This window comes from Gallinula chloropus (genome assembly GCF_964237585.1).
Source record: "Gallinula chloropus genome assembly, chromosome: 2".
Classification (NCBI taxonomy): Eukaryota; Metazoa; Chordata; class Aves; order Gruiformes; family Rallidae; genus Gallinula; species Gallinula chloropus.
This window is the reverse complement of record NC_140086.1, coordinates 163,325,808-163,347,280: the sequence shown is the minus strand read 5'-3', so window position 1 is coordinate 163,347,280 and position 21,473 is coordinate 163,325,808. Positions and strand designations below refer to the sequence as shown.

Below are 21,473 nucleotides of genomic sequence, written 5' to 3'. Positions count from 1 at the left end.
CCCAACCCTGACCAGTCTGGGATTCTCTCATTCTATGTGTTTTCCAGTTTAGTGCTGTTGGGGTGGGGAGAACCCCACGTTTAGATCATTTACACCCAATTTAATACAGGCCTCTCCAGGCCCAGCCACCAGTAGATGTTCAGGACGTGCCCTTCTGGGGGTGTATCCTGTGGCAGGGCTGTATCCCACTGGAAACACCCCGTGGCTTCAGGCAGTCGAGTCAGCAGATGGAGATGAGCTCAGCAGGCAGCTCTGGGGACACCAGGCTGCCTTCCCATTCCCTGTGTCTCCATTACAGCCCCAGGGATTTCCAGCTGGGATGTGTGTTTAAATGTTGTTTGACCCTCAAATAATGAATAAGGTGAAAAAGAAACGTGTTCTTGGAAAGAAACTCTGAAAACTGGAACTTTCCTCCTGTGGAGGATTCTTGTCTGGTGTGAACTGGGAGTCGAATCCCTGTGCCAGGGCCTCCCCCCTCCCCAGGAAGGATTTCTGCCCCCCAGCCCCTCTCCATCCCCCTCCTGCAGCTGGAGGCCGTTCCCCTGGGCCTGGCCCTCCCTGCCCTGGGCACCAGCCCCTCTCCAGCTCTCCTGGAGCCCCTCCAGGGATGGGAAGGGGCTCGGAGCTCTCCCCAGAGGTCGGGGTGCTTTCTAACTGCCAGTAAAACCCAATTGTGCTCCAGTCCCACCCAACTGGGATGCTGAAGCACAGGAGCTTGCTCACTGGGCAGCTCCAGGAGAGGGTGAATCACAGCCTGGCGCTCAGGCAGCGAAAACTGTTTGCTGAGACCTTTGAGTGCTTCATCAACCTTCGTTCCATCCCCCCAGTGCCCCCCACAGTGACTGAAGCAATAAACCAGAATCTTCTGGAAAGCCCCGCGGCGCCGGCTCCCGCTTTGGCTCCTCCAGCGTCTCCAGGAGCAGCTGAAGCTGCTGATGGGCCTGAGGCTGCAGGATCAGGTACAGTCACCCCACTGTAACAGTGGCCTCTTCTGATGGGGCCGTGGTGAGGTACGAACAGACCCCATCAGGGCTGAGGGTTGGGGGCTGTCCCAGTGAGGAGTAACACCTCCACTCAGCTCCTCAACTCTCACATCCCAGTCCAGGAACTCATGTAATGAGTCTTTATGTATGTAATGAGTCCCTGGGGGTGTTCAGGGCCAGGTTGGCTGGGGCCCTGGGCAACCTTGTGTAGCTCCAGGCCTGGAGGTTGGTGTCCCTGCCTGTGGCAGGGGGTTGGAGCTCTGGGATCCTTGGGGTCCCTTCCAACCCAGACCAGTCTGGGATTCCATGATTTACCTTCCCCAGAAAACCATTGAGGTGCATCATCAAGACCATGGTTACACCACACTCATGGTTACACCATGCTCATGGTTACACCACGAGCCCGATGCTGGGAATAAATACCTCAAAAACCTGTCTGGTTTAAAGACCCTCTTTAAAACAGAGATTTTAAGGCATTTATATACAGCACCAGACTCCAGGTATGCTTTGCACCAGTCCATCCAGTTTCTTCATGCTTCAGTTCCAGTCCTTCCCACAGCTCACCATGGAGCAGCCCTGCAGCACTGGTACTGGTTTCTTTGGTGTCTGATTCTCCTGTAAAACCTGCAGTCTTGGAGAGGCTTGTGATATATGGGCTGGGGGATGATGTGCTGGAGAGCAGCCCTGCAGAGAAGGACTCAGGGTGCTGGTGGGTGAGAAGCTCCACATGAGCTGACAATGCACACTCACAGCCCAGAAGGGCAACCCCATCCTGGGCTGCAGCAAACTGAGCGTGGGCAGCAGGTCTGGGGGGATTCTGCCCCTCTGCTCTCCTGAGACCCCACCTGGAGTCCAGCTCTGGGGTCCCCAACATAAGGTGGACATGGAGCTGTTGGAACAGGTCTAGAGGAGGTCACACAGATGATCCAAGGGCTGGAGCAGCTCTGCTCTGGAGCCAGGCTGGGAGAGCTGGGCTGGCTCAGCCTGGAGCAGAGGAGGCTCCAGGGAGATGTTACAGCACCTTCCAGTCCCTGAAGGGGCTACAGGGAATCTGGGGAGGGACTTTTTAGAAGGGCACAGAGTGATGGGATGAGGGGGAATAGGCTTATATTGGAAGGAGGTAGATTTAGATGGGGTATTAGGGAGGAATTCTTCCCTCTGAGGGTGGTGAGACCCTGGCACAGGGTGCCCAGGGAGGTGGTGGCTGCCCCCTCCCTGGAGGTGTCCAAGGATGGGACCTTGAGCATCCTGGGCTGGGGAGAGGTGTCCCTGCCCATGGCAGGTGGTTGATGGTCTTTGAGGTCCTTTCCAGCCTTAATCACTCCATGGTTCTTGCATTCTATCATACTTCTTGTTTTACAAAGAAGAAGGAAACCAGGCAAACCCCCTGGGGCAGGATGGATCTTCTGGGCTGGGTCACTGGTTTCATCTAAATGGATCCAGAAGAGCGATTTGAAAAGGGACTTTCTCCATCTTTCTGATTTCTTTCCTTCTTCAGTGGAAACATCTAAGCCAGGATTTAAGGTCTTCTCCCATTGTTCAGAAGGGCATTTTTAGATGTGGCTCCCAACCATCAGCAGAAGTTTCATTCTTAACATCTGCTCAGCAGTGTATCGGGGACGTTCAGGTCAGGGGCAGAGCCTGGGGCTGTGGGAACTAATGGCTGTGGAGGAGAAACCTCCTTCTTCAGCCTTCTGAGAACTTGTAAAACCTTGTCCCTAGACAGCAGGAATGTCCAACTAGAACTGGCTGGGGGAAAAACTCCTCCTTTAAGGGGGTTTTAGGAAAAGCAGCGGGTTGGTTGTACGGTGAACGGAGAGATGCTGAGACCACCAGCTCCTTCACCAAAGATGAAGGAGGCCAAGCTGGGTGTGAAGGAACACAGGACAGTGGGTGATTCACTGGATGGCTGTGCCAGGGGTGCTGATGGCTCTGCTGTGGGGTATATATGGGAATATACGGTGTGTTACGTGCTGCTCATGGGGGATCCAGTGGCTCTGGGCTCTTGCTGGCTGAGTAGCACCAGGTAGAGTCTCAACCAAACCAACATCCCTTGGCTGGTGCAGGTCAGGGTGCATCACTGTAGGATGTGAATTATGGGGCACAAAGCTCTAGTAGGAAGAGCACGTGGGTGCATTGAGGAGTCATAAAGGGTTATGAAGATGATTAAAGGAGTGGAGCATCTCCCCTGTGGGGATAGGCTGAGGGAGCTGGGGCTGTTCAGCCTGGAGAGAAGGAGCCTGAGAGGGGATCTGATCACTGGTTCTCAAGAGCTGAAGGGTGGGAGCCAGGGGGCCATGGGCAGCCTCTGCTCAGTGTCTGTGGGGACAGGACAAGGGGCAATGGGCTCAAGTTGGAGCCCAGGGAGTTCCCCCCAATGTGGGGAAGAACTTCTTGGTGGTGAGGGTGAGGGAGCCCTGGGACAGGCTGCCCAGGGGGTGTGGAGTCTCCTTGTCTGGAGAGATTCCAGCCCCTGTCCTGGGGACCCTGCTTGGGCAGGGGGTTGGACCCCATGGGCTCTGGGGGTCCCATCCAACCCCTGTGATCCTGTGACAAAGACCAATGGGACTGTAGTAAGGCATAAGGGAGGGGGGCAGTGGTGCTGAAGGACCCCAGGAGCCAAAGTCCCATCTTCTCCATCCATACCCCACTGGTGGGTGTTTCCCTTCCCTGTTGTTTAATGGCTTTCTGCGGTCTGTGTTTCTGCAGCGGATGCAGCGCGTGTTCCTGCCTCCGATGTCCTGCCCACCTCTGCAGAAGAAGCTGGCTCTGCTCTTGCAGGGGACACCAAGCCTCCTCATGCCTCAGCTGCTGGGGTTGCCCCTACAGCAGGAGCCGACCTTCTGCAGGGGGGATTTGCTCCTGTGCCCCAAGCCATGGCTCCCAACACCATCAGCGATGCGTCCACCCCAGTGACAGCGACGGGCTTCGCCCCAGCACAAGATGCCACGTTCTGTTACGTTATGGATTCAGAGTTTGCCCCAGCAGGAGATCTAGAATCTCACCAGGCTATGGATATGGGGTTTGCCCCAGCAGGAGACATGGAATCTCACCAGGATATGGGGTTTGCCCCAGCAGGAGACATGGAATCTCACCAGGATATGGGGTTTGCCCCAGCAGGAGACATGGAATCTCACCAGGATATGGGGTTTGCCCCAGCAGGAGATCTGGAGTCCCACCAAGCCGTGGATTTTGGGTTTGCCCCAGCAGGAGACATGGAATCTCACCAGGCTATGGGTATGGGGTTTGCCCCAGCAGGAGATCTGGAATCTCACCAAGCTGTGGATTTGGGGTTTGCCCCAGCAGGAGACATGGAATCTCACCAGGCTATGGATATGGGGTTTGCCCCAGCAGGAGATCTGGAATCTCACCAGGCTATGGATATGGGGTTTGCCCCAGCAGCAGATATGAAATCCCACCAAGCTGTGGATTTGGGGTTTGCCCCAGCAGCAGATGTGGAATCCCACCAAGCTGTGGATTTGGGGTTTGCCCCAGCAGCAGATGCAGAGTTTGCCCCTGCAGCAGGACTCAACCATCACCATGCCATGGACTCTGGGTTTGCTCCTGCAGCAGAAGCCAAGCCTCTTCCCACCGTGGATTCCGGGTCGGCCCCTCCAGCACCTTGCTCCATCTCTGCAGCTGACACCGAGGTTGCTGCATCTCCAGAGCTGATGGCACCCAAGTCTTCCCTTGAGCAGGACACGTCCCCCTTGGACACGCGTCCTCCTGGTGAGCGTGGAGCCCCGAAGGCTTCGCTCCGGCTCACGCGGCGTGACACGGCGCGGGGTGGCCACCGAGTCGGTGTCACTGTAGCAGTGTGCTCTGGGTCACACACAGTGGTGGCTGCACGATGGCCCTGAGGCCATCAAGTAAAATCCATGGGGCTTTAGTGGTGGAGGGTAGGATAGACCTCTCCCAAAGCATCTTGGGCAGAGCTCAGTTCTGCTGGCAAGATACAGACCAAGGAAGCTCATCCTGAGGATTTTTCCACTTAAACCATCAAATCAGACTATCTTCATGATCTTTTTCCTTCTTTTCTCTTACCTGGCATTCTTAGCAGTGCTGTATGGCTTTGGGGGACAGCCATAGGGACCTTTTAGTTCCTTCTTGGTAGGACTTCTTCTTGTGTCACTGTCATCCTCAGCTCATCCTGAAATCTCTATTGTCTTTCCAAGCAAAGGTTCTTCTCTTGCCAGTGGTCTCTGATCAGACTGAGAAACGTGATCCTGGGCAGAGGCCACACATGCAGATGGATCACAGGAGTTGGAGCCAGATAGTTCATTTCTTACCTTCTCCCACTCTTTAGTTTAATAAGTGATCCTAATGAGCAGGTTGCTGCTGCTGTGGAAGTGCATTAACCCTGAGTTTCTCCTGGAAGATGAGAATTAGATGAGGAGGGGATTTGTTTTTAACATCTTGCTTAACCTGGTCTAAATTAAAACTAAGAAGTGGTTTTGTTCTTCACCTTCCATCTGCAGAAGCGACTGCAAACGTGGAACAGTTCTCACAGGTTGCTGAGGCTTGTGTTGGTCTCTTAGAGAAGGCTGATGACAGCAGAGCAGCCCCCAGGCACCACGAGGAGTATCTTCCTGAGCAGACGAACCATCTCACAGAGCCAGGAGGTGAGAAACACAAACCTCAGCACAGAGCTGGAGCCAGCATGTCCCCACCAGCTGGTTCTGCCCCACTGGCCAAGTTCTTTCTCACAGACACCAGTTTCTCCTCCTTAGCAAGGACTGAGCAGCAGAGGTTTCAAGGCACAGAATCCCAGAGTCCCCAGGCTGGAAAAGCCCTTTGAGCCCATCGAGTCCAACCGTCCCTGTCCTGTGCTGACCCAGCTCCCTGAGCACCTCATCTCCCCTCTGTTAAACACCCCCAGGGCTGGGGACTCAGCCCCTCCCTGGGCAGCCTGTGCCACAGCCCCACAACTCTGCCAGGGAAGAACTTTGCCCTCCCAGCTGAGCTGACCCTGCCCTGGGGCAGCTTGAGCCCATTGCCCCTCCTCCCAGCTCCTGGCCCCTGGCTGCAGAGACCATCGCCCACCTCTCTGCACCCTCCTGCCAGGGCAGGGCAGGGCAGGGCAGGGGGGAGAAGGGCTCCCCTCAGCCTCCTCTGCTCCAGGCTCAGCACCCCCAGCTCCCTCAGCCGCTCCTCGCAAGCTTTGCTGCTCTCCAGCCCCTTCCCCAGCCTGGTTGCCCTTCTCTGGACACGCTCCAGGACCTCCAGCTCCTGCTGGGACTCAGGGGCCCACAACTGGACCCAGCACTCCAGCTGCAGCCTCCCCAGTGCCCAGCCCAGGGGCACAAGCCCTGCCCTGGCCCCGTGGCCACGCTGGCTCTGACACAAGCCACGATGCCCTTGGCCTTCCTGGCCCCCCGGGCACACTGCTGGCTCCTGGGCAGTCCCAGGCCCCCAACACCCCCAGCTCCTTCTCCCCAGCAGCTCTCCAGCCCCCTGCCCCAGCCTGTAGCGCGGGTCGGGGTGTCCCATGGGCAGGACTCTGCCCTTGGCCTGGTTCAACCTCATCCCCTTGGGCTCAGCCCATGGATCCAGGCTGCTCAGGATGGATTTCCAGCAGGTTATGAGTGTGCAGACCTGGGGATGGTTATAAAAGGGCCTTTGGAATGACCCTCCTGGAACTGGTTCTTCTCTCCCTCCTCCTCAGGGGTTGTTCCAATGGCTGTTGGAAATTTCATGTATATTGAAAGTTCAACTAAAATTAATTACACCTGGAACTGTGCTGCAATGTAATTACCTCATACAAATTAAACCAGGGTATAATTAGCAGAGGTAGCAGTTCTGCAGTGTCTGCATGGGTATGTTCTCCAGCACACATGGCTGCAGATGATCAGCACAGGATGGGGCTCCAGCCTGATGCTGGTGCCTGTTCAGGATCCAGATTCCCAGGGGAAACTAGTAGAGTCTGAACTCAATTAATTACAAAAAGGGAAAAGCCTCAACCCACCCCCCACCCCATCCTCAACCCCCCAGAAGGTCTTTGCTTCATGTTTCCCCTCCGCCTCATTGTGTGTCCTGCTGCTTAAAAAGGGGTTGTGAGGTGATGCTGCCTGCTGTGCTGTGTCCTACAGCCTCCACCCCTGTCACATCTAAACCTAGAGTCTGTCCCCTCACCAGGCTGCTTGGGGGCTGCAGGATCCCTGGATTCACTGAATCACTGAATGTCAGGGGTTGGAAGGGACCCTGAAAGCTCTTGTACCAGAGCAGGGTCACCCAAACTAAATCCCACTGGAACATGTCCAGGATCGTGGGGTTTGGATATCTCCAGAGAAGGAGACTCCCCAGCCTCTCTGGGCAGCCTGGCCCAGGGCTCCAGCACCCTCCCAGGGACAAAGTTCCTCCTGACATTCCCATGGAGCTTCCTCTGCTCCAGCTGCACCCGCTGCCCCTTGTCCTGTGGCTGCCACCCCTGAGCAGAGCCTGGCTCTGGCCTCCTGACTCTCACCCTGTGCACACTGACAGACATTGATGAGCTCACCCCTCAGCCTCCTCTTCTCCAGGCTCCAGAGCCCCAGCTCCCTCAGCCTCTCCTCACAAGGAAGGGGTTCCACTCCCTCCATCACCTTGGTGTCCCTGTGCTGGGCTCTTCCAAGGAGTTCTGTGTCCTTCAGGAGCTGAGGGCCCTGATTCCTAAGGAACTGAAGCATTCTGTTTATCTTTTTCATGTTTCAGTGCCAGCAGAAGCAAAAGAAGCTGACACACTGGAGAACAAAGACCTTCCAGAAAGATCTGTCACTACAGCCGATGTTCCCGTGGCGGAGAAACAAGAGGTGGCTGAACACAACCACGTCCAACATGCAGAACCTCAGCAAGAACAAACCCCAGCAGAGCCCACAGGTACAAACCACCCCCGGGTTTCCCAGTGGAAATTCCCTCTGTGGACTCTTCCCCTTCTCCACTTGAATGAGCTGGAATCCCTTCGGCACCGGGCAGCTCTGCGGTGCTTTGCGTTGACCGGCGGCTCTGCTTGTGCTTCACCTGACCCCTTCCCTTCCCAAATCGCCCCTTCCCCTCCCTGTTCACCAGACTAACAGCTGGGATGGGTGCTGCTTGGTCACTGGGATGGGTTTGGGTCTCCTCTGCTGTGTGTGGAGGTTTGGAGCTCGCCGTCTCGTTGCCGTGACCGCTAACGGGTTTCGTTGGGATTAAAAGAAAGGCTCATTAATTCTTCCTGCAATAATTCCTACTGAAGACCTCCTTCCAAACTGAGGGTTGTAATTACCAAAGGAAAAAGGAATTTGGGGGGGTTTCCACCCCATCCTGGTTCCACTAACCCAGCCTCTCCCATGGTTGGAAGGGACCCCCAAGGACCATAGAGCTCCAGCCCCCTTGACATAGGCAGGGCCACCAACCTCCAGTCCTGGAGGTTGGTGGCCCTGCCTATGTCAAGGGGGCTGGAGCTCTGGTCCCTTCCAATCCAGATCATTCTGTGATGACCAGAGGCTGAGCTGTGGGGCCAGGACTAATGGACAAGCAACTGATGCCCTCTCTAAACTCAGCGGCTTGCAGCTAAGGAAGCCTCACGCTGCCTCTCACAGCGTGCATCCAATGACTCCCATTACAGAGGCTCTGCCTCTGAGTGCTGGGGGGTGCAGCTCTTCCTCTCCCCCTTCCCATTCCACCCCAGCTCTAGCCTCATCTTTCCACTGAACTTGTGTTTTCCCACTTTGGAAGGAAGCCAGTGAGGGATATAAATGTGGAGTTGGTATCTTGTCTGCCTGAGATGAAATGGTTCCTTAATGCATTTTTAAAGAGAGATAGCATGTCCCTGTGAGAACCCTTGCTTCTCAGGGAGTGTGGGGGGGAGAGCATGTACCAGGAATGATGTATTTTTAAAGAGCATTGATGTATTTATTGGTAGCAATTTAAATAGGGTTTGTTCTTATGTATCTACCCCAGCCCTGCTGAGGTGGGTTAAGAATGAGCGTGGTGGCATCGGTGCTGGGAGAAACAATCTGCCTGTGTGTCTGTATGGAGTGTTCTAGATGGTTAAAAATCACGATTAGAGTCTGTTTTGTTAATATATCTTTAAAGCCAGTAGTTGCTGTGATGTTTGAGTCAGGCTTCCTGTATTCCAGGTCTCCCTACTGCACACATCAGGCAAGCTAACAAAGCGAGCGAAGGCGGGTTTGGCAGAGCGAAACCTGCCCCGGTGCCTCCTACAGATGTACCGGAGGAACGGCTGCTAGGTGTCCCTCCAGAGAAGAATACCCACCCAAAAGTAGAGCCCTGTTTCCTAGAGGAGCTTGGATGTGTTGCTGGAAGGTCCCCTCGCAGTAGGGGTTCGCATAGGAAGCCGACTGAGCAGCCACCCCTTGGGCTGTCGGAGATCGCGGGGAGCTGTGGAGATGCCCCAAGGGAGAGCTGGGATTCGGAAGGGTCTCTGGCCATGGGGAAGAAAAAGAAGAAGAAACCCAAGCAAAGGAGAAACCAGCTGCCCAGGGCAATGGAGCTCTGGGATGAGAACGGTGCAGCCTCCAAAGCTCCTCCTAAAGAGTCTCCATTTGTTGGTGAACTGCAGAAAGTAGATGTCCGTCACGCAGCACCTGCTGAAGGTCCCAAAGAGCAGTCCCTGGCCTTGGGAAGCAGCGCTTCAGATGTTCCAAAGGATGCTAAAATAATGCCTGGAAGTCATATCCTGGGTGAACAAACAGTGCCAGCAGCAGGACAGCATGCCCAGAGACCCAGCGTGGCCTCAGAGCCTGGCTCGGGTGCCAACCGTGGAGCTGTGGTGAGACAGGAGGAAACGAGAGACGGTGGCTCACTGGTGCAATGGAAAGGCCAAAGCAGGGAGGTTCCTGTGGAGCAGGCTGGCCAGATGGAGGTGGGGGAGTCTCTCAGAGCAAAGGTGCCAAGCAAGGCTGTGGGAAGAGGTTTTCCTGATAAGAATGAGAAGAGGGAGTGTGAGGAGCCAAACCACGCTGTCCCCACGGCAGCGCTTTCGGACACCATCCCCAGAGCTCCAGAATCTCTCCTCTCTGGTAACACCAAATGTGCTCCTCACCAGCCTGAAGCTGTCAGTGACCCTGTGCCCAGGGAGCTTCAGGCTTCTGGTGGGTCACCTGAGGGAGTGGAGAAGGAGAGAGGCGGTTGTGAGAAAGGTGAAGGGCTCAAGAAGGGACCCCTCAAACAGTCGGCTCCTCCAGAGGCTGCCGCTCCGTCCAACGGGCTTCCGAAGGAGCCGAGGGCAGCTGGTGGAACTCAAGCAGTATCTTCTGATGAGTGTGTGGCTGTTGGGTTTAGTACATCAGGGAGAGCACTGAGTACCCCAGTGGGTCTTACTGAAGAGCCTGTGACCCCCTTAGTTACCCCAAAACCTGGGGAGGCTTCTGCTTTGCAGAGAAAGGCTGATGGCTTCTCCGAGCAGCCGGCTCTTCTGTCGGCCGAGCATCCCTCCTCAGCAGCAGGCAGAGCGGTGGTGGTGGATCCCCCTGACAGAACCAAAGGGAAAGGATTCCTTGTGTCAGAGCAGCAGACTGGGAAAGATCCCAGTATGGCACGGGGGATGGACAGGCCTAGGAAAAAAAGGGGGGAAGGGAAAGTTAAGAAAGGCAAAAGCTTCTCTGAGCAGCCGGTGCCTTCGGAGGACGCGAGCGAGCTGAGTGATGGAGCGAGGGCAGGTGAGGCTGGGAAGGAAGCAGCCAGCTCTGAGAAAGACAGAGGTTTCATGGCAAGAGGACACCCAGCTTTGGGCATCATGGACAAGCCCAAAAAAAGAGGGAGCGATGGAAGGAGTAAGAAAGGGGAAAGAAGCTTCTTCCAGCAGCCTTTTGTTGTGAGTGAGATGGATGTGAGTAGTTTTCCTGAGGGGTTTAATAGGACTAAGGAAGCTGGTGGGAAAGGCAGAGAGAGGGATGGTGTCACAGCTGAGCACGTGCAGGGGGATGTGGCAGCTGTAGCTAAAACACAGCATCCTGCTGGGCCGGTAACTGAGGAGCCTAAAGAGACCATTGGGTTGGGTGCCCAAGGAGAAGGGTTTGTGCTGGAGAGTAGGGGAGAGGATGGGAAGCACCTCGCTGTGGCTGACCCCAAAGTGAAGGAGGGAAATGTGATGGGTGACAGCAGAGAGGCTGGGATTGCTCCTGGGAGCGAGTCGGCTGCGGTCGGTTCCGGTGCGGCGCTGGCGGCAGATAAGCCTAGAAAGAGGTGTAGTGATGGGAAGAGGAAGAAGAGGGACCAGGGTCCGTGGGGATCTGCAGCTGTCCTGGATGCTGGTGAGACAGAAAGAGGTTTACTGGGCAAGGAGCAGGTGGCTGGTGGCACAAAGGAAGGGGCCTCTGCCAAAGGCACGGCGCCTGGTTTGGAAAGGGAGCTGGAGAGCCTAACCAGAGAGGTGCTGGAAAAGGCTGAAGGACAGGGTGGCAGTGGAAGGGTCTCAAATCAGCAGGTTCTTTCAGGCCATAAAATAGAGCCAGAAATAGTCAGTGCTAAGGGAAGCTGGCCTGTGAATGAAGGTGAGGAGCTGGGTACCTCTGTGGCTCTCCCAGGGCACGGCACGGCCACAGCTCCGGCACGTGGTGCCACCAGGGAGCTGGTGGTGGAGAAGCAGAAGGATGAAAGGAGAGATGGGAAAGGCAAAGAGGTTGAAAATAGCCTGGACCAGCCTGTTGTACCGGGTCTGGGTGACATCCCTGCAGTGGGCAAGGAGGTGGGAAACCAGAACCATGCTCAGCCTTCTGACAGAGGCCAAGAGACTCAGTCTGGTGCTTCGGAGTGTCTGCCAGAGGACCTGAGGGATGCTACTGCAGCACAAGCTCCTGCTGTCCCTCTGGAGCCAGGAGAATCCCACATGAGTAGGAAAGAGAAAAGCAAGAAGACAGAGACCAGCTCACAGCCACCATGTCTCCTGGAGCCTACAGCAGGAGCAGAGCTGCTCCCTACTCCTGACCTGGAGATCAGCAGCAAACCCCCAGTAGAAAAGCCAGCTCCTTGTAGTAGGGAGGGTGAACATCCCATCCTCAAGCATCCCACAGCATCCCCTGATAGGCCTAAAAAGAGGGGTCATGATGGAAGCAGGAAGAAGGGTAAAGATGCCCCTGAGCAGCCGCTGTCTCCAGACCTGAACCCGACCAGGAGCGATGCGCAGCCTCCCGTGGGATGCCAGGTGGGGTATGGAATGGAGGCCCTGGATTTTGTAGATGAGAACAGAAATATCACAGCCTTTCCCCTTGGCCCTCAGATGCTTTGGAATAATAAAGGAAGCAACTTTGAATCCTTTGCTCAGACTGGCTCCAATAGCACTGGCAGTGCTTCTTCTGGCTCCCCAGAGCAGAGAAAGGAGGGTGCAAGAGGTCAGGACCTTCCTCCTCCTCCTCAAGCAGGGGCAGGGATCAGCAGCACTGAGCCTGGATCTCTGATGGAGGTAGAGATGCAGAAATCTTGGAAGCAACCAATGGATCTGGGCCAGCAAGAGCCTGGGAAAGAGGTTTCAAAGAAAGATGGTGAAACCAAAGGTGAGGCCGGGTCCCAGGCTGGGAGCGCAGCAGGAGAACCGCTTCCTTTGGATCCTTTGATTAAAGGGGATGTGCAATCCAAGAAAGCCCCTGGTCACCCTCCTACTGCAGCAGAGGTGGATGATAAAGAAATAAGACCCACTGACCAAGGCACTGGTGGCCCTTCCTCAGCCCTTCCGCAGAAGGTGGCAGCTCCAGAAGCTGGAGCAGCTCCCATCAGTGCCAAGGGGACAGAGGAACTGGCAGCGATACCGGTGAGCCAAGCAGAAGCTGCTGCACCAGCGGTCGCAGCTGAAGCATCGATGGAGAGTAAAGCTGAAGAGGTGGATGGGGGTGGTAGGGGGGAGCAGAGCTCACTGACGTGCCCATCCAGTTTGGACAGTAAAGTGTTGGAAGCAGAAGCTGTTGGTTTCGATCTTACAGCCACCCAACCGACCCCCCTAAGTCCTGAGAACCATGAAGGTTCCCCACAGCCTGTGGAAGAAGCTGCTGCTCTGGTGGGGGAAGCTCCCCTGAAGGATGCTCCAGCGCCGACATCCCAGCTGGATAAACCTCAACCTGCAGCTACAGAGAGAGAGGAGGGATGTGCCCAGCAAGCTGTGAAGGAGGCCAAGAAAGAGAGAGTCAAAGCTGCCGAGCAGATAAAAGGCTACATGAGACCCACAAAGTCCAGAGGGGTGCCCACCCTGCCAGCCAGGTCTGCTGCTCCAGACCGGGAGAGACAAAAGCAGCTGAAACCCCCCGGCACGAGCCGGCCGAGGCAAGAGCAAGGTGTGTGCGTGGTGTTTGAGCTAGCAGCAGTAATCCAGACAGCTTGCCTGCAAGCCCTTGCTGTTTGTCAGCACCTTGGCATGACTATGTGGTCGTTAATCCCCCGTGGCACAGGCGAGCGTGGCATGCCTGGTGTCCTGGCTGCTGTGGAGAGGCTGTTGGTTCTGCTTGCCTGTCTCACCGTGCTAATTCCCAGTGGCTGACGGGCTGACAGCGTGGGCTCAGCTCCAGAGCTCTAGGTTTTTAGCAGGTTTTATTCACCCCAGGGTTAGTTGTACATCTCTGGTGTCGGGTGATTAAGCAAACTTGAGCTCTTTGGCGTCCCCTCATCCAGGGTGGCAAGCACCCTTCATCCACGGGGCACCAGTAAGTCATCCTGGTCACCCAGTAGCACCGCGAGCCGCAGCCGGGCAGCGAGCGGAGCGTTTCCATGGGGGAACATCCTCCATCCCCAGCACGTGGCAGGGTTTGGTGTTCACCCACCTCCAGCTAACTGCAGCCACCCACTTCTCCTCCTGTGGTTGGTTAATGGCTCGATCCTAGGGTTTAATGACTCGATCCTAAGGTTTAATGAAGTGACCTTAAGGTTTAATGGCTTGATCCTAAGGTTTAAGTACTCGATCCTAAGGTTTAATGACTCAATCCTAAAGTTTAATGAAGTGACCTTAAGGTTTAAGGACTCGATCCCAAGGTTTAAGGACTCGATCCTAAGGTTTAATGACTTGATCCTAAGGTTTAATTAAGTGACCTTAAGGTTTAATGATGTGATCTTCAGGTTTAATGACTTGACCTTAAGGTTTAATGACATGATCTTAAGCTACCTTGAACTGCTACACCTGCAAAAGGTGCTTCCTTGTAGGATAAAACCCCTTCCTGAAGCAGAGCTGTAGCAGAAGGGTAGGGACAGCTCTAGGTTTTATGGCTTTATCTCTCTGTTGAGACAGTGGATGGGCTGGGAAGGGCTCTGGGCTGTTTACCCAGGGAACCAGATCCCTCTTCTCACAGGGAACGAGGTGGAATTAATTCCATGAAGTTCATAGGGATTTAAAAACAGAGACTGTGGCATGGAGAGAGCGAGATAAGATGAGTATTCTTGTCCTTCTCCTCACTCAAACCCTTCCTGGGCAGGAATTGGCATCTCAGCCCTGAGCTGCTGCAGAGGGCTGGGGAAGTTTCTCCGTGCCCTGAGGCGCTCCGAGTTTCTGCCTTGTCATCAGGCATGGAAGTTTGTCCCTGTTTCTGCTCCTGGGGAGTTCCTCGCTGCCAGTTCGCATGATGTAGCCACTAACTTAGAGCTGGAGTGTGTCTTAACATGCTGGTCAGGTTCTGGAGAGGTTTTGTAATTTTAATGAGTGTTGCATAACCCAAAGTAGTTCTATTTTAGTGGAAGTGGTGTTCTCTGCATGAACTTGTGCCTGCAGAAGTAATGCTCTTTGGTGCATGATGCTACGAAAGAAAGGGGAGGCTAAAGGCAGCATCTCTTCTCTTCCCTTTGGTTTTTGTTGGTTTTAAACAACGTTTCTTTATAAAGCTGTTCCACTGCCTGCCAGGAGTCTCTGTTTCCCTTTGCCTCTACTCAAGGGAGCAGAGGTTTAGTAGCAGATCCCTGAGGAATAAAAAGCTCCTCCTCCTGAATATTCAGCGCAGGTAAAGTGTGGATGGGGTTGAAGGATCCCATCGTTGGAGTGTGAGTAAGTTGGTCCATGTTTTGCATCTCAAAGTTGGCCTGGCCTCAGCTCATCACAGAATCATAGAATGGGCTGGGTTGGGAGGGACCCCAAGGGTCCCAGAGCTCCAACCCCCTGCCACAGGCAGGGACACCAACCTTCAGGCCTGGAGCTACACAAGGGTGCCCAGGGCCCCAGCCAACCTGGCCTGGAACACCCCCAGGGACGGGGCACCCACCCCCTCTCTGGGCAGCCCCTTCCAGCCCCTCCCCACTCTCTCTGTGAAAAGCAGGACCTGAAGCAGATTGAGGGGCTCCCATCCTTTCAGTGCTCCACAGACTCACGCTTGGTGGGCTGGGTGATTTTTGAGAGGGGCTCTGAGTGCCTGAGCTTGGTTTGGAGATGCTGTAGACACGTTCCTGTGGTGGTTTAAGCCCCAGATGTCGCTTCGGGTGGTCTCACGGTGACCGTGCGATGTCTGGGCTGGGTGACAAAGCTCTTCATGGGGAGGCAGCTTTGCTTTCCCATCCTGAGCTGTTACCCAGGCACATCTGTCTGTCTGTCTGCTGCCTGACTCAGAATGTAATAGCTGTTCAGTGAGTTGTGAAGCACCAGTGAAACCCACACTGAGCTGGCACAACTGGTGTGGAAGCACCTGAGGCTGCTGTCCAGGGAGAGACTGGAGCTTCCTGCTCCAGCACAAGGTAAAGCCAGAAGTCAGGGAAGGGGAGGTGTCCAGATGTCATGACCATGAACATGAGCAGCCTTGCTTATGGGAGATCATTTGAATGACTTTAGGCCTGATTCTAAGTTGAAGTTACAGATTAGATGTTGGGAAATGTGCTGGGCAGTGGGGAGGCTGCAGCTGGAGTGCTGGGTCCAGTTGTGGGCCCCTGAGTCCCAGCAGGAGCTGGAGGTCCTGGAGCGTGTCCAGAGAAGGGCAACCAGGCTGGGGAAGGGGCTGGAGAGCAGCAAAGCTTGCGAGGAGCGGCTGAGGGAGCTGGGGGTGCTGAGCCTGGAGCAGAGGAGGCTGAGGGGAGCCCTTCTCCCCCCTGCCCTGCCCTGCCCTGCCCTGCCCTGCCCTGCCCTGGCAGGAGGGTGCAGAGAGGTGGGCGATGGTCTCTGCAGCCAGGGGCCAGGAGCTGGGCCGAGGGGCAATGGGCTCAAGCTGCCCCAGGGCAGGGTCAGCTCAGCTGGAAGGGCAAAGTTCTTCCCTGGCAGAGTTGTGGGGCTGTGGCACAGGCTGCCCAGGGAGGGGCTGAGTCCCCAGCCCTGGGGGTGTTGAACAGAGGGGAGATGAGGTGCTCAGGGAGCTGGGGCAGCACAGGACAGGGACGGGTGGACTCAATGGGCTTAAAGGGCTTTTCCAACCTTGGAATTCTGTGATCTGTGATGGGGCCATGGGCTGGACAGACCTTGTCCTCCTGTTAAGGTAGCAATTCCCTGCTTCAAGGTTTTATGGTTCTACCTGTCACCAGAACTTGCCCAACACTCGGTCTGTGTATCCCCGGCAGGACTGTGACCCTCGTACCGCACGATGTCTCACACCCACCCGTATCCACCATTTCTCCTGGCAAGGGAATAACACAGGGAGATGTTTGGCAGGCCTTGTGCTGACTCCTACTAACTGAAATCTCTTCAGCCAGGCTCCCAGTGCTGACACTGGGTGTGCTGGGGAGCAGCAGGGTGGCTTCTGAATTGCAGCAGCTCCGCTACGCGCTGCTAAAATAGGTACCGGCTCCCTCGGGAGCCATGGCAACCGTGATGCTGCAGAGTTCTCTCCCTGATGGAAGTTGGGTGGATCTCTCAGGAACTGGGCGCTCACACATCTCCTGTCATTGATTATGTCAGTCAGCAAACTTCTCTGATTTATTATTTCCAGAGGAGGGGTCAGAGGAGCCCCGGAGATGTTCAGAGGGCTGGAGCAGCTCCCCTAGGGAGAGAGGCTGAGGGAGCTGGGCTGGGTCAGCCTGGAGAAGAGAAGGCTGTGGGGGGACCTCAGTGCAGCCTCCCCGTCCCTGAAGGGACCCCAGGAACAGGAGGGGAATCAGCTCTTGGGAAGGGCAGAGACTGGCAGGACAAGGGGCTGGAGTGAAGCTGGAGGAGGGAAGGGGGAGAGGAGAGACTGGGGGGAAGTTCTGTGCAGAGAGAGTGGTGAGGGGCTGGAAGGGGCTGCCCAGAGAGGGGGTGGGTGCCCCGTCCCTGGGGGTGTTCCAGGCCAGGTTGGCTGGGGCCCTGGGCAACCTTGTGTAGCTCCAGGCCTGGAGGTTGGTGTCCCTGCCTGTGGCAGGGGGTTGGAGCTCTGGGACCCTTGGGGTCCCTCCCAGCCCAGAACATTCTATGATTCTATGATTTTCCTCTGATTTTTGACTTTGCAGCTTAAAGTTAAGCACTGTCAGATGTGGGGCTGTTTGTGCAATTTGAGTTTAATCCCTTATCCATCTCTGGGATTTATTTCAGCTTCTTCTTGTTGTTGTTGTGGTAGGAACTGCCCCAGATTCTTCTGACAAATGATTTTATACCTTTTAATGTTGGGAGGTGGCTGAGGCGATAACCCAGACACGTGGGATGTGATCAGCCTGAGCCTGTGTTACAGCTGAAATTGGGGCTGGGGTATAAGAAGCAGGGTCCTGAAATCAGGGCTGGGCTCTGGCCTGGGGGGTGGTGAAGGGGGGAAATTGTGGTGGGGGGTTTGTTCAGCCAGGATGGAGGGGTTTAACCCAGGCCTGCTGCTGGCATCGCTCTTCCCTTCGCTGCTCGTGCCGCGGGCTGTGTTTGCAGGGTCGGGCCAGGGCTGCGTTGAGGCCCCACTGATGGGCTCAGTGGCTGCTGGGTAGTTGGGGTGTCTGCACCAGGGCTAGGACTCAGCAGTCCCCCAGCACCCACTGGGGCATGGGAAGGGGGAGAGGAGCTGGGGCAGCCAGGCAGCTCCAAGGGGTGTTCCTGCTGTGTAACGTCCTGCTCCGGGTGTAACGGGCTGGGATAGTGTCCTGCTCCATCCCTTTGTCCTGCCAGTCTCTGCCCTTCCCAGGAGCTGATTCCCCTCCTGTTCCTGGGGTCCCTTCAGGGACGGGGAGGCTGCACTGAGGTCCCCCCACAGCCTTCTCTTCTCCAGGCTGACCCAGCCCAGCTCCCTCAGCCTCTCTCCCTAGGGGAGCTGCTCCAGCCCTCCGAGCATCCCCGGGGCTCCTCTGACCCCTCTCCAACAGCCCCACATCTTCCTTGTGTTGGGCCCCAGCTCTGGCCACAGGACTCCAGCTGGGGAGGGCAGAGCAGAGAGGGACAATCCCCTCCCTGTCCCTGCTGCCACCCCTCTGCTGATGGACCATCAAGTCTGATTCCTGTTGGACACTTCATTGCAGGTTTTTCTCTTGCTCTAAGTATCAATTACTGTCTTGCCTTTGAGATGCAGCACACAACGTCCTTTCACACTGCAGTGTGAGAAGAGGAACCACAGATCTGAACACTGGGAGGAACTTGTGTCCTCAGGAGTAGTAGTTTTGGCTTTAAAGTGCTAAGCCCCCCGTGCCTTAAGAGTTCCCTCACAATGGGGAAAAAAACCCTCTGCATAGACTCGCTCCCTTGCTCACCGTGGCTGCTGGGCCAGCTCACAGGCTGTTCCTTACTCTCAGTGCTCATGGTCCCATTCTGTGCTGCTAAGAAACCAGAGCTGAAACACCCCAGAACCTTCTGCAGCCACAGGGAAGCCCTTTCTCTGAGTATTTCCCATTCCTGGTGCCATCCTAACGTTAGGGTGGTTTAGCATCCCCACAGTAACCTGCTGTTCATGGAACAGCTGCCATTGTCCTGTGGGAGCCCAAACTGGAGTTGGGTTTGTCCAGTCGGTGCCGTGATCTGTAGGGATCTGTGGATCTCCTGGAGAGAGTCCAGAGGAGGGACAGAGATGCTGAAGGGCCTGGAGCATCTCCCCTGGGAGGAAAGGCTGAGGGAGCTGGGGCTGTTCAGCCTGCAGAGAAGAGCCTGAGAGGGGATCTGATCACTGGTTCTCAAGAGCTGAAGGGTGGGAGCCAGGGGGCCATGGGCAGCCTCTGCTCAGTGTCTGTGGGGACAGGACAAGGGGCGATGGGCTCAAGTTGGAGCCCAGGGAGTTCCCCCCAATGTGGGGAAGAACTTCTTGGTGGTGAGGGTGAGGGAGCCCTGGGACAGGCTGCCCAGGGGGTGTGGAGTCTCCTTGTCTGGAGAGATCCCAGCCCCTGTCCTGGGGACCCTGCTTGGGCAGGGGGTTGGACCCCCTGGGCTCTGGGGGGCCCTGCCAACCCCTGTGAGTGTGTGAGTCTGTGATTCTGTGATTGCCTTTGATGATCCTGGCTGGTCCAATCACTAGTAACAACGCTCAATTAGAGCTCACATTAGTGGGGATGCTGGCGAGGAGCAGCTCAGCATCCTGCAAAGGGATGTTGCCTTAGAAACCCGTGCAGAGGATTGCACGGAAACCAGTGTGGTTGGAATAAACCCAAAAGGCTTTAGGAGGGATCAGTAATAGCTCAGGGAGTGCAGCAAAAATAGAAACGCTGGGCTGATTCATCTGCTGAGGCTGGGAGCTCACAGATTGGGTATTAAGTCGTGACGTGCTGCTGTAGTGATCTGGGGGTGCTCTGGTTGTCGGCACGGTCTCAGCCTGGCAGCCACCTTTGCCCTGGCAGAGCCAGGTGAGGATCCCATGCAGGGTCTTGAGGAGCTCGGCCTCATGCTTGGGGAAACAACATGAGGAGAGGCTGAGGGAGCTGGGGCTGTTCAGCCTGGAGAGAAGAGACTGAGAGGGGATCTGATCACTGGTTCTCAAGAGCTGAAGGGTGGGAGCCAGGGGGCCATGGGCAGCCTCTGCTCAGTGTCTGTGGGGACAGGACAAGGGGCGATGGGCTCAAGTTGGAGCCCAGGGAGTTCCCCCCAGTGTGGGGAAGAACTTCTTGGTGGTGAGGGTGAGGGAGCCCTGGGCCAGGCTGCCCAGGGGGTGTGGAGTCTCCTTGTCTGGAGAGATTCCAGCCCCTGTCCTAGGGACCCTGCTTGGGCAGGGGTTGGACCCCATGGGCTCTGGGGGTCCCTTCCAACCCCTAGGATTCTGTGATTCTGTGAGCAGGGAATATAGCAGGGGAGCTCAGATCAGTGACTGCAGATGGGTTTAATGCTGGCACCGGGATGAGTGCTGTGTGCTGCCCTGATGGGTGGAATCCTGTCAGCTCTACCTGTGAGGAAGGGTGGGAATTAATGATGATAAGAGGATGTGAGCAGGGAAAACACAACCTTCCTCCTTGGGAAGGGGCTGCTGTCTCGCCGCCGAAAGGTCATGAGGAGCTCCAGGCTGTGGGTGAATCTCCACAGCCAGAGCTGGAGAGGGTCTGACTCGCAGGAGCTTGTAACTGTTTCTGTGCCTGTAGCTGAGATGGTCTGGAAAGGAGACACTGAGGGGAGCCAGAAGGACTGTGGGCACAAACTGTGGGCACAGACTGGAGCAGAGGAAGTTCCCCCTGAGCCTGAGGAGGAACTTGTGTGCTGGGAGGGTGGCAGAGCCCTGGGCCAGGCTGCCCAGAGAGGTTGGGGAGTCTCCCTCCATCTCTGGAGCCATCCCAAGCCCTGATCCTGGGCGCTGTCCTGTGCAGCTCGAGGGGACCCTGCTCTGGGGGGGTTGGATGGGGTGATCTCCAGAGGCCCCTCCAACCCCACCAGCCTGTGATCCTGGAATTACCATTCTAACCCAGCCCCTCTTTACCATCAGCCCTTTCTCCCTGGAGTTGCTTGTTTCTGGAACGTTCTCCCACCCTCCTCCTGTGTTTCCTTCACTGACTCCTGCTGCTCCTCTGAGAACTGCTCAGGGAATGGAAGATTTGTCTGAGTCTAGAGGAGAACCAGGACCAAGCTGCAATCTCAGGGCTGGTTGTGTCATGCTGGGTGGTGCTGAGTCTTGTCACAACAGCTGTGACATTGCTAATTCCAAAGGGGAAAAAAGGTTTAGAACCACAGAATCATTCAGCCATCCAGGTTGGAAACGACCTTCAAGATCATTAAGTCCAACCATCAAGTCCTACACCACCAGGACCTCTAAACCATCTCCTGAAGCACCATGTCCACCTGTTTTATGAACAGCCCCAGGGATGGCGATTGCACCCCCTCCCTGGCAGCCTGGCCCAACGCTTCACAGCTCCATCCATGAAGATGTTTTTCCTGATATCCAGCCTGAAAGTCTGACGAGGTAGAGACGCAGGAGCTGAGCTGAGAGTGGGGATCTGGAAACGGGACACTGTGGGCACGCTGGAGCCGCTGAGATGCGTACGAGCCCGATGTCACCTCCATTAATGTCCTGAGAAACTTTGCTGCTCTCCAGCCCCTTCCCCAGCCTGGTTGCCCTTCTCTGGACACGCTCCAGGACCTCCAGCTCCTGCTGGGACTCAGGGGCCCACAACTGGACCCAGCACTCCAGCTGCAGCCTCCCCAGTGCCCAGCCCAGGGGCACAAGCCCTGCCCTGGCCCTGTGGCCACGCTGGCTCTGACACAAGCCAGGATGCCCTTGGCCTTCCTGGAAGTACCAGCCCCTAAATCCACGTGGGGTTTCTCCTCTATTATAA

General features: G+C 56.0%; 1 protein-coding gene across 1 annotated transcript in view; it reads left to right on the top strand.

Annotated features, from left to right (window-relative positions):
- The window catches only part of MAP4 (microtubule associated protein 4), a gene marked incomplete at its 5' end in the record, with an annotated part of 93,120 nt that overhangs the window by 36,664 nt on the left and 34,983 nt on the right, over nucleotides 1-21,473 (top strand). The window contains 3 exons of the mRNA XM_084260130.1: nucleotides 828-959; nucleotides 5,462-5,605; nucleotides 7,674-7,838. Coding sequence (XP_084116256.1) covers nucleotides 828-959; nucleotides 5,462-5,605; nucleotides 7,674-7,838 — 441 coding nt within the window. The remainder of the gene's footprint in view (nucleotides 1-827; nucleotides 960-5,461; nucleotides 5,606-7,673; nucleotides 7,839-21,473) is intronic.